General features: G+C 42.6%; 1 protein-coding gene across 3 annotated transcripts; it reads right to left on the bottom strand.

Annotated features, from left to right (window-relative positions):
• Positions 1-171: 171 nt before the first annotated feature.
• On the bottom strand, positions 172-12,767 carry LOC109889421 (selenide, water dikinase 1). 3 transcript variants are annotated; one of them, XM_020480837.2, is made up of 10 exons: positions 12,363-12,483; positions 9,475-9,603; positions 9,065-9,161; positions 8,877-8,980; positions 5,982-6,089; positions 5,728-5,882; positions 5,444-5,534; positions 2,186-2,285; positions 1,711-1,923; positions 172-1,618 (listed from the first exon to the last, which is right to left on the bottom strand). In XM_020480837.2, the coding sequence occupies exons 2-10, from the start codon at positions 9,568-9,570 to the stop codon at positions 1,404-1,406; spliced, it is 1,179 nt and encodes a 392-aa protein (XP_020336426.1). In that variant the 5' UTR covers positions 9,571-9,603; positions 12,363-12,483; the 3' UTR covers positions 172-1,403. The 3 variants fall into 3 exon arrangements, with proteins under 3 accessions (XP_020336426.1, XP_020336428.1, XP_020336429.1); XM_020480839.2 differs by having other exon boundaries at positions 179-1,618; positions 12,442-12,767; XM_020480840.2 differs by having other exon boundaries at positions 179-1,618; positions 12,428-12,517.
• Positions 12,768-13,172: the final 405 nt, after the last annotated feature.

Raw genomic sequence — 13,172 nt, 5'->3', positions numbered from 1 at the left:
ATGCAGCGTTTACCGTGAATGTAGTCTCCACTAATGCTGGAACGTTGCCTTTAAATTGCATTCACGCTGTAATGCTGAACTTCCACGAGTCAGATTGAATAGAGCCCTTGATGTTGCTGTGTAGATGGCTACTTCATGCTTTAAGAAACAAGATGAGAGAACACACAGTCCTTCAGTGTAAGAGAAGATCCAGTTTTATTTCAGTTTGGAAGCAGTGCCATACAACCCTTTATGGTACCAGATATTAGAAAAGGCCTTATATCAGATGACTGGAGAGTATTAAGACTACACTGATCCCAACCAGGATGATTAGAAACAGATTGTAGATTTGAGATACTGTGAACGAAGTACACTACCGGTATACAAATGATGGAACCTCTAGGTACTGGAAGATTATATGGCACATCAGAGGAAGCTCTGCTACAGATGGGTACACTGGTATTATTTTCATGGAGAAAAGTGTCAACCAAGACTTGAGTGCTTTCCATTTCACCTGCCTCATCATGACCCCTGCTTCCTGAAAAGGTAGTCAGTCGTACAATGCAACAGAGATGAGACAGAATGCTCCGACTTCTTCAAAATCCTATTGTGTGATCACATCTCTATAGGTGAGTATATCAAATTATCCCAGGCCGTTGTGTTCTTTTCCTGTAAAATGATTTAATGTCCTTGTTATGAATGATCATATCACTGATTTAAAGTTCAGGGCAGCAATGTGAACAGAAGGAGTCCACCTTAGATTCCATCAGTTTGATAGTGCTCTCGTAAAACAACGCAAGAAAAGAAAACATTTGATTTATTTTGTGGGGAAAAAAATACAAAAAGTCAAAGTAAAAAAAGCAACCCTTACGTTCACACTCTTTAAAGGCATCGCTTATAGCTTTCAACTTGAACTAGGCTTTTGAACTGTACACATAGTGAACGGACAAACAAAAACGCTATCTCGCTACCCATCACTTACACATGCTTAGCACCCTTTAAAAAGAGCCCAAAAGGCAACGGACACCCAGTCTCCAAAAGATTCAAAATGAATCAACAGTATCGGATAATCTTCATCATCATCAATTCTCAAACCCAGAAGCTGCCTGCCTCTACAATTAAACGTAACAGATTACAACAGACACAAAAGGCAAATGGATTTTTACTTTCGTTCTATTCTTTTGAGAGAATTTTTCTTTTTAGTTGTGTGATGACCTGCCCCTAAGGCTTCTGTCTGAGGCAGGTGTGCATACACAGCAACCCAGTTAATTGTGTGTGTGTAAATATATATACACATACATACATACACACACGTGTATACATTTAACACGCTCTAGTTCAAGAATATGCGAGAAAAAAAGAAGAAAAAAAAGAACTTGTCCGAGCTTGTGGTTCTGGTCTGCGTTGCAGGGGGGTGGGGGTTATTATGAGGTTGCGCCGGGTGTGGGATTGACATTCTGTGTGGAGAGCTGAGGAGCGACCTCGATGATTCGTGGTTTATCGATTATGCGGGCAGTGCGGTTGCCCTTCTCCACGATGCCGATGATCCAGGCCTGGTGGCCCTCACCGTATTTAGGAGATTTGATCTCAGCGCAGAAACGAGCTGCTTGCTCCCTGGGAAGACAGATCAACAGACCCCCTACAGGTAGGTAGAGAGAGGTGGGTGATGATTATGTGTGTGAAAGACAAGCAAGAGACAACAGACCGACAAAAACGCCCAGACACACACACCTGATGTCTCAGGGCAGGTTCCGTGCATGAGTCCGAACATATTCCCGCAGGCCTTGGACACAGCTGCCATCTTGGCGAGCACAGGGAGGTTGTGGATGACGAACGACACCTCGCTACGTTGTTGCCGTGCCAATGTCTGGGCGTGGCCCAGGATCCCGAAGCCAGTGATGTCAGTGGCAGCGTGTGCATTGAAGGTGTGCATCAGACCAGCGGCTGTAGAGAGGAAAACAACGACATCAATATTTAAAATCATATTGGTTAAAAAAATGGTAGAAGACAGGAGAGAAGAGAAAGAAGGGAAGGAGTACAACTTGAGGAAATGTACTTGGTCTGTCGAGTTGGGCTGTGTGTGTGTGTGTTTCTAAGACAAATTAAAGCTAACTAAACGTATCAAATGGACAGTATAAATCACACTTCATTGTCCTTCATGAGAAAAAGTCCAGCCTCAGTATTTTACACACGTGTGCGTGTGTACCTGTCCTGTTGAGCCGGGCCATGTTCATCATGGCTTCTTGATAGGCCAGCTCTACATCCTCCTGAGTCACCACTAGCTTGATCTTATTCCACTTCTCAGGCTGAAGGACAGACAGAGAGACACACACAAACGATATATACAGTACCAGTCAAAAGTTGACACACCTACTCATTCAAGGGTTTTCCCGTATTTTTTACTATTTCTACATTATAGAATGGTGAAGACATCAACACTATAAAAAAACACATATTGAATCATGTAGTAACCAAAGGTGTTAAATCAAAATATATTTGAGATTCTTCAAAGTAGCCAACCTTTGCCTTGATGACAGCTTTGCACACTCTTGGCATTCTCTAAACCAGCTTCATGAGGAATGTTTTTCCAACAGTCTTGAAGGAGTTCCCACATATGCTGAGCACTTGTAGGCTGCTTTTCCTTCACTCTGCGGTTCAACTCATCCCAACCCATCTCAACTGGGTTGAGGTCGGGTGAGTGTGGAGGCCAGGTCATCGGATGCAGCACTCCATCACTCTCCTTCTTGGTCAAATAGCCCTTACACATCCTGGTGGTGTGTTTGGGGTCATTGTCCTGTTGAAAAACAAATGATAGTAGGACTAAGCATAAACCAGATGGGATGGCATATGGCTGCTGAATGCTGTGGTAGCCGTGCTGATTAAGTGTGCCTTGAATTCTTAATAAAATCACTGACAGTGTCACCAGCAAAGCACCCCCTCACCATCACACCTCCTCCTCCTCCTCCATGCTTCACGGTGGGAACCACAGGCACGTTCATCTACTGTGCATTTCACAAAGACAGCGGTGGGAACTAAAAATCTCAAATATGGACTGATCAGACCAAAGGACAGATTTCCACCGGTCTAATGTCCATTGCTTGTGTTTCTTGGCCCAAGCAAGTCTCTTCTTCTTATTGGTGTCCTTTAGTAGTGGTTTATTTACAGCAATTCGACCATGAAGGCCTGATTCGCGCAGTCTCCTCTGAACAGTTGATGTTGAGATGTGTCTGTTACTTGACTCTCTGTGAATAATTCATTTGGGCTGCAATCTGAGGTGCAGGTAACTCTAATGAACTTATCCTCTGCAGCGGGGCTAACTCTGGGTCTTCCATTCCTACGGCGGTCCTCATGAGAGACAGTTTCAGCATAGCGCTTAATGGTTTTTGCAATTGCACTTGAAGAAACTTTCAAGTTCTTGAAATGTTCCGGATTCACTGACCTTCATGTCTTAAAGTAATGATGGAATGTCGTTTCTCTTCGCTTATTTTAGCTGGTCTTGTCATAATATGGACTTGGTCTTTTACCAAATAATATGGACTTGGTCTTTTACCAAATTCTGTATACCACCCCTACCTTGTCACAACACAACTGATTGGCTCAAATGGATTAAGGAAAGAAATTCCACAAATTAACAAGGCACACCCGTTAACTGAAATGGATTCCAGGTGACTTCTTCATGAAGCTGGTTGAGAGAACGCGTGTAAATCTGTCATCTAGGCAAAGTGTGGACACTTTGAGGAAACCATTTAGATTTTTTTTTTACTTTTTGGGTTACTACTACTACTACTATTCCATATGTGTTACTTCATAATTTGGATGTCTTCACTATTATTGTACAATGTAGAAAACTGTACAAATAAAGGAAAACCCTGGAATGAGTAGGTGTCCAAACTTATGACTGTACATACATACACAGTGCAATTGGGAAATATTCAGACCCCTTGACTTTATTTTGTAATACCCATTAATCACAAAGCAAAAACAGGTTTTTATAATTTTTGTAAATGTATTAAAATAAAACTGAAATAATACATTTACATAAGTATTCAGACCATTTACTCTGTACTTTGTTGAAGCACCTTTGGCAGCAATTACAGCCTTAACTCTTCTTGGGTAGAACGCTACAAAGTTGGGGAGCGTTGCTGCACATCTATTTTCAGGTCTCTCCGGAGATGTTCGATTGGGTTCGAGTCCGGGCTCTGGCTGGATCACTCAAGGACATTCAGAAACGTGTCCCGAAGCCACTCTTGCATTGTCTTGGCTGTGTGCTTAGGGTCGTTCTCCTGTTGGAATGTGAACCTTCGCCCCAGTCCTCGATCCTGACTAGTCTCCCAGTCCCTACTGCTGAAGAACATCCACACAGGATGAGGCTTCCACAACCATGCTTCACCGTAGGGATGGTGCCCGGTTTCCTCCAGACAGGACGTTTGGCATTCAGGCCAAAGAGTTCAATCTTGGTTTCATCAGACCAGAGAATCTTGTTTCTCATGGTCTGAGAGTCTTTAGGTGCCTTTTAGCAAACTTCAAGCAGGCTGTCATGTGCCTTTTACTGAGGAGTGACTTCCGTCTGGCCACCCTACTTTAAAGGCCTGATTGGTGGAGTGCTGCAGAGATGGTTGTCCTTCTGGAAGGTTCTCCCATCTCCACAGTGGAACTCTGGAGCTCTGTCAGAGTGACCATTGGGTTCTTGGTCACTTCCCTGACCAAGGCCCTTCTGCCCCGATTGCTCCGTTTGTCCAGGTGGCCAGCTCTAGAAAGAGTCTTGGTGGTTCCAATCTTATTCCATTTAGGAATGATGGAGGCCACTGTGTACTTGGGGACCTTCAATGCTGCAGAAATATTTTGGTACACTTTCCCAGATCTGTGCCTCGACACAATCCTGTCTATGAGCTCTACGGACAATTCCTTTTGACCTCATGGCTTGGTTTTTGCTCTGACATGCACTGTCAACTGTGGGACCTTATATAGACAGATGTGTGCCTTTACAAATCATATCCAATCAATTGAATTTACCACAGGTGGACTCTAATCAAGTTTTAGAAACATTTCAAAGGAAACAGGACGCACCTGAGCTCAATTTCGAGTCTCATAGCAAAGGGTCTGAATACTCATGTAAATAAGGCATAATAATACATTTGCAAAAAATAAAATAAAAAAAATGTTTTAGCTTTGTTGTTATGGGGTATTGTGGGTAGATTTTTCAATTCAATTTTAGAATAAGGCTGTAACGTAACAAAATGTGGAAAAGGTAAAGCGGTCTGAATACTTTCCGAAGGCACTGTAAACATACACACGACATTAGACGACTTTGAATGAATGAAAACCACCGATAAAGCTTTAACTCGACTGTAGAGGTTGATATTTTGGAACAAATACAGACACCTTGTTTGTTGACATTTTAGTGTTGAAGTTACAATATAGGCTATTAAATCAAATGAAAGGTGGTTTGTGTGTTGACACTTACGATGTCCAGCCACTGGTGTACAGCCACAGCCACCTGAGTCCCCAGAGGTTTGGTGAGCACCAACACATCTCCTGGCACTGCGTTATCTGGCCTGGGAGACAGCAGAGAACACATCAACATGATCAATTCTGATATCATGACCATAACAACGCAAAACACAGCTCACATGAACAAACTAGCAATAGTTCAGAGGCTTAAACAGAGAACAAGAACGAGACGGAGAGAGCGACCGAGAGGGGGCAAGAGTTGGACAAGAGGGTTGCTGTCTATGAGAGCGTTCTTACATGATGAACTCATTGGGTTGACAGACGGTGGTGGCCACACCCCCCATGACCACCCAGGGGTTAAGCACAGTCTGTCCCCCTGTCACAGACGTGCCTGCTTCCTCTGACGCGTCTTTGAAACCCTGGATGATCAGAGGCATCACCTTGTCCCGCTCCTGACAGGGAAATAGAGAAAGGAGAGGGACAATTTAGTGGCTGGGTGCTAGCCATTGGTGGTGGTGGTGGTGGTGTGTGTGTGTGTCAATGCAATTTACCTTTTCTGACAGTTTGTTACTGATCCCCAGTAGCATCAGCATGTTGTCACATTCCGTCACTCCCATGGCATACAGGTCACTTAGAACATTGGCACACGCAATTCGCCCCTAGACAGTTATCAAGAAGGCATTATTGACATGATTTAGAAACACTACATGACCAAAAGTAGGTGGAGAACTGCTCGTCGAACGTCTCATTCCAAAATCATGGGCATTTATATGGAGTTGGTTCTCCCCTTTGCTGCTATAACAGCGTCTACTCTTCTGGGAAGGCATTCCACTAGATGTTGGAACATTGCTGCGGGGACTTGCTTCCCATTCAGCCACAAGAGCATTAGTGAGGTCGGGCGATGAGACGTGGCTCACAGTATGCGTTCCAATTAATCCCAAAGGTGTTCAATGGGGTTTAGGTGTGAGGTCAGGGCTCTGTGCAGGCCATTCAAGTTCTTCCACACCGATCTCGACAAACCATTTCTGTATGGACCTCGCTTTGTACATCGGGGCATTGTCATGCTGAAACAGGAAAGGGCCTTCCCCAAACTGTTGCCACAAAGTTGGAAGCACAGAATTTTCTACAATGTCATTGTATGCTGTAGCGTTAAGATTTCCCTTTACTGAAACAAAGGGGCCTAGCCCAAACCATGAAAAACAACCCCAGACCATTATTCCTCCTCCACCAAACTTTACAGTTGGCACTATGCATTGGAGCGGGTAGTGGTTCTCCTGGCATCCACCAAAGCCAGATGTGTCTGTCAGACTGCCAGATGGTGATACATCACTCCAGAGAATGGGTTTCCACTGCTCCAGAGTCCAATATCGACGAGCATTACACCACTCCAGCCGACGGTCTTGGAAACCGATCTCATGAAGCTCCTGACGAACAGTTATTGTGCTGACGTTGCTTGCAGAGGCAGTTTGGAACTCATTAGTGAGTGTTGCAACTGAGGACAGATTAATTTTACGCGCTTCAGCACTCGCCGGTCCCATTCTGTGAGCATGTGAGGCCTACCACTGTTGTTGCTCCAAGACGTTTCCACTTCACAATAAATGGACTTACAGTTGACCGGGGCAACTCTAGCAGCGTATAAATTTAACAAACTGACTTGTTGAAATGTTGGCATCCTATCATTCATGTTGAAAGTCACTGAGCTCTTCAGTACGGCCATTCTAATATCAATGTTTGTCTATGGAGATTGCATGGCTGTGTGTTCCATTTTATACACCTGTCAGGAACGGTGTGGCCGAAATAGCCAAATCCACTAATTTGAAGGGGTGTCCACATACACTATATATACAAAAGTATGACTGAAGATAGCACATACTCCGCTCAAGGTGAAAGACTCCTGTCCAAAGCTCTCCGTAACTATTCAATCTACATTCGGAAAGTTTTCAGACCCCTTGACTTTTCCCCACAATTTGTGGAATTAAATAAAAAAATGTTCCTCATCAGTCTACACACACTACCATCTACCCCATAATGACAAAGCAAGAACAGGTTTTTAGAAATGTTTTTTTAAATGTATTTTTAAAAATACCTTATTTACATAAGTATTCAGACCCTATGAGACTCAAAATTGAGCTCCGATGCATCCTGTTTCCTTTGAAATGTTTCTAAAACATGATTGGAGTCAACCTGTGGAACATTCAATTGATTGGACATGATTTGGAAAGGCACACACCCATCTACATAAATGTCTCACAGTTGACAGTGCATGTCAGACCAGTAACCAAGCCATGAGGTCAAAGGAATTGTCTGCAGAGCTTCGAGACAGGATTGTGTTGAGGCACAGATCTGGGGAAGGGTAGAACAGGCCGCCCGGCAAACTGAGCAATTGGGGCAGAAGGGCCTTGATCAGGGAGGTGACCAAGAACACAATGATCACTGACAGAGTTCCAGAGTTCCTCTGTATAGATGGGAGAACCTTCCAGAAGGGCAACCATCTCTACAGCACTCCACCAATCAGGCCTTTACGGTAGAGTTGCCAGACAGATACCAATCCTCAGTAAAAGGCACATGACAGCCCGCTTGGAGTTTGCCAAAATGCACCTAAAGGACTCTCAGATCACGAGTAACAAGATTCTCTGGTCTGATGAAACCAAGATTGAACTCTTTGGCCTGAATGCCAAGCGTCACCTCTGGAGGAAACCTGGCACCATTGCTACGGTGAAGCATGGTGGTGGCAGCATCATGCTGTGGGGATGTTTTCAGCGGCAGGGACTGGGAGACTAGTCGGATTGAGGGCAAGATGAATGAAGCAAAGTACAGAGAGATCCTTGATGAAAACCTGCTCCAGAGTGCTTAGGACCTCAGACTGGGGTGAAGGTTCATCTACCAAAAGGACAACAACCTTAAGCACACAGCCAAGAAAACGCAGGAGTGGCTGAATGTCTGAGTGACCCAGCCAGAGCCCAGACTTGAACCGGATCTAACCTCTCTGGAGAGATCTGAAAATAGCTGTGCAGCGACACTCCCCATCCAACCTGACAGAGCTTGAGAGGCTCTGCAGAGCGGAATGGGAGAAACTCCCCAAATACAGCTGTGCCAACCTTGTAGCGTCAGACCTGAGGCTGTAATCACTGCCAAAGGTGCTTCCACAAAGTACTGAGTAAAGGCTCTGCATTACTTATATAAATGTGATATTTCCCGTTTTTCATTTTTAATACATTTGTCTAAAAACCTGTTTTTGCTTCGTCATTATTTGGTATTGTGTGTAGATTGAGAGGGGGAAACGATTTAATCAATTTTAGAAAAAGGCTGTAACGTAACAAAATGTGGAAAAAGTCAAGAGGTCTGAATAACTTTCAGAATTCACTGTATATGATATTCTCAGGACCTAAAGCATGTGGTATAGCTGAAAACAGTAACACAAAGAGTGGTACAGAATGAAAACATACCATCATGTAGGGGTCGTCCACTATGGGGTAGATGTAGTCTGTCGTCTGGACGAGAGAAAGGCCCCCGTGTCGGAGGGGGATGACACAGGTGTCCATACCAATGCCTGCATAGAACAGAGTTATTATTAAACTGTAAAAGTTATCTAAAGAATGATGTGATTAAAGTGCATATGTGTATGTGTTCATACCAAGTCTGGGCATGACAGCCCCAAGGAACTGTTCATCCTCCTGATAGTGGTTCTCCTGCAGGGCTTCTAGAAGCTTCTGTAGCACATCCTGGGGCACCTATGGAATAACAAGCAGATTACCTTAGAAGTACAAGTGAAGCATAATCATAATCATCCTAATGTTAACATTTGTAGTGCTTCTCACACTCGTCACAGTTTACATTGTATAGTTATGAACATAGAGTAAATGTCTGCTCGTTGCTCCCAAACATTATTTAATATTGAAGCTAGGGATACAGCAAATAATATTCGTACGCAGCAAAGACTGAGTGGACATTAACATTCTATTTAATGCCATTATACCAGTAGGCAGTCTTAGATGTCGCCTAATAACTCTCTCTTTACAGCGCCAGGGGTGTAGAAAAACCCACCTTGCAGCCCGTTCCTTTGAGCTCAGTGAAGCGTGTGAGTCTGAAGCTTTTGTCTAGCTCATAGCTCTCTGGGTTAAACGACTCTCTGACAGACATGGCTGGAAACACTTTGGGATCTCAGTCAATAACCTGAGGTGGACAGAAGAGCGGGAAAAGGGAAGAGAGGAGAGAGGGATGAGAAACATGTCTGGAGTAATGCTGGACATTCACCACTGACTACACCTCTACTCTGTTCAACTAATCAGCATCTGGGATCAGGATACAGTGACTTATGATAACGGAACAGAGAAGGACTGAGGGATGAGTGAAGGAGAGAGTAAAACATGAAATATCCAGTTGTTGTGTAACTACGACTAAACTGAAAAGGTACAGGTATAGCGGATGCTGACATTTGGTTAAAATGTATCCTCGGGTATCAATAGTGTGGAAGAATGATTGACTACGTTATAGTGCTATTAATGGAGATTAGGTTATAACTCCAAAATGTCCAAAGTGAGAACTTGCAAATACCTAATACAACCAAAACTGCCTATTAATTTATGTATCGTTTAGTGGCTGAATCAGTTGATTCATGTTTTTAATTTGTTTCAAAATCCTATCTAAAATCAATCATAAATGAATTACTCAAAATACATTTGAGGGAAAAAGTGAACTTCTTAGAAAAGTCAGAGATGTTTAAAGTAGGATAAATCCATCTAGACAGATTGTTTCAAAGACAGTATTGCTAAATCTTATTTGATTGTTCTAGTGAGCTGCCTACCAGGGATGTAGTGCTGCCATAGGGCTGCATGGGGAGCACAGGCAGAGCCGCAATTTCAGAATACAAAGCTGGTGAAAATATTTCTGGAAATGTATTCTGATCAATTCTATTTAATTACCACTCAAATTCCATGAAAATTATAGTAAATGAATATGTAAGCTATAGTAGCCTATAGGTAGGTAAATGGTGGTTTCTTCCCTGCCTTCCCTCTCTCTGGCGTGTGTGCAGAAGCAAGTTGGTCGGAAGCTTGACCACTTTGTGCGGGCCAAAACCAACGTAACAAGCCACAGACAGAAAACTCTACCAGGGGTTGCTAAAACAGCTGTCCTCAAAACAGGTTGTTGTGGACTTCGGGATCACGTACGATGCACTTGAACTCGCCCTACTGTCCGAGTGCTTAGCTTACAGAAACGTACCACCCCTATTCCATATGCAAACAAACGGATCCACCCCATGAATCATCAAAATAACAAGATCTAGGAACCAAATTCACTGTGCCTGCCTTGATGATCAGAAAACTCCACGGACCCCTCTTCAGTAGTGGAACCCAGAACGATGTGTGACCACTTGGTTAAGGTGCAGTCCTTTCACCACCACGATTCAAAGGGCCCTCAAATCACTTAAAATAACCCTCAACGAGATATGCTGCCCATGCTAAGTCCTACTCATCACTTAGTATTATTACAAATAGAAGATGATCAGTTCTCACAATGGTGATTGTTTAGTAATCAAAGCTGAATCAATGCCTCGCAAGCTCACAATTATTAATTAGTATGTTACATAACAGAACTGAAAATAATAGTAGGGCCTATATACACTGTAGCTTTGTAGCAGATTAAAGCAGATGTGTTACACCAAAAACACCTCCTCAGTCATTTCTTATCTGAAGCTGAATAGTCATTTTCCCCCCTCGTGGCCAAAACTAGGCAGGATATAGGTCTATGTTTTGATTGAAACAATATAGGTCTACAAGAAAGGCTAATAGTTTGTTAACACCATCTCCTTTAATTCGCATAAGAAAGAGTAATTCAAGAAGATCAAAATACATATTCCCATGAAATCTATTGAGATCAAATGGATTGGCGTGCAGTTTGGAGTGTCCACTGGTAAAACGTGAAGATTTAACATTCACAACTGACAGTCATGGCATATATTGAAATGAGGTATGCCAAACTTGGTGTTTATGAGTATTAAATGTTATGACAATATGTGTGGGCATAGGAAGACGTTACATTTGGAGGATGCATTTTATGCATAGGCCTGTTCTACAATGATATTAATTAAATAGGCTACATATGTTGGTGCAAACTTTAATTGAGAAATTATGACATCATTTTTTTTTTTATTAAATCGCTCCCTCCCCTAAATTCAAATAGCACTACATCAATGTTTACAAACACCTTTAAGGACATAGAATCAGACCTAACTCATGTCATTTCTTTGATAAATAAAACAGAAAATCCCAGCCGCAGGCTAGGACTAGGAGCAAACTTTCCCTGTGTGCTCGAGCCTCTATTTCATCATGGCTCTGGCTAAATTGTTGCGCTCAGGGCCTAGTTTGAAACGGTTTAACAGGGGCGTTTTGGAGGCTCCTGAAACAGTGCGAGGAGGATGTGAAGTTGGGCTAGTGTGCGCCAGCTCCAGTTAAATCATGCACCAGTCATTTGCAGCCAACTTTCAACTTCAGCAGTCAAAAGTTTGAAATATTAACTATCTACAGACAGTAAAACATGATGTTAACAATAATTCGGTGGGCTAGCTGCAAGACAGGAAAAGCCCACCGATTTGAACAAACCTGCCTGAGAGCTAACGTTTGCTAATCAAAGAGTTAGCTATCAATCAAGTATGACTGATTGGGCCTCATACAGGATTTAAAAAACGTACAGAATAGTACTGTATTCATAATTTCCGTTATAGAAACCAGAACAATAAGGAGCATTTTATGGTTCGAAGTAAGCTGGAGGCGCAGTGTATAAAAATGTCGGCGGTGGAAAAAATTAACCCCTTCGTGTCCAGCGCCATGCGAGACGTGCAACAACAGACTTTGTAACAATAAAATAGCGCCATACATGCAACTTGCACACAATTTGTCATCATATGCTGCCTACGATATATTTAAAGTACCCACCCTTGCATTTACAGGGCTGAAGCGGAGGTGTATTCCTATAACATTTCCCCTTTAATTGCTCTCACCAGTTTATCCTTACCGGTTTTGCTTTAGCTTCGGGTCTCCCGATACAAGAGAAGGGACGGTACCAGAATGCATTTGGAGTAAATCGGGTGCCTCTGAAGATAGCCTGACGAAAAATACATTCCTTTTTATTTCTTGTTTTACAACAGAATATTACATTTATTCGGCGTTGGGAGGTGCATAAAATAAATAGATGTACATGCGTCAGATTATATCGCAACGTGAGAAAAGTAATCACAACTGGGAGTTTTTTTGATTAAGCACGAGCAAAAATACTATTTTGTCTGTGGCATGAGATCACAAAGGGTCCTTCACAAGGAGACTAGCGGTTTTACCTCCCCTTTAAAGAACCGCAGAGTCTGGCAATAAAAAGTCAACAATGGATTGTACCTTTAATTTAGTATTTTCCCTCCAATGTGATCCCTCACATCAGTAGTATTACATATGCTGTAATCTAGTTTATAGTATTCACAGTAGAAACAGTGCATGCGTAATGTTATATGATTATACATTCAATGTTAAATTACCTCTGAATTCCAGTATATGTTCAGTAGGCTATCGTTTTTTAAATAAAAACGTGTCATTAGTGTGTGGTTTTAACCATGTGGGAAAAGACTGATAACTTTGCAAATTAATGACTGAATGAATGATTTGCATTAATCGACTTGCTAAATGTATTTTTAATTAGGTCTTACAATTATACTCATAATATCAGCACAAAGGCATTGATGCATCTGGAACTGCTGA

This window comes from Oncorhynchus kisutch, linkage group LG4 (assembly GCF_002021735.2).
Source record: "Oncorhynchus kisutch isolate 150728-3 linkage group LG4, Okis_V2, whole genome shotgun sequence".
Lineage (NCBI taxonomy): Eukaryota > Metazoa > Chordata > Actinopteri > Salmoniformes > Salmonidae > Oncorhynchus > Oncorhynchus kisutch.
This window is presented reverse-complemented; position numbering and strand designations above follow the sequence as displayed.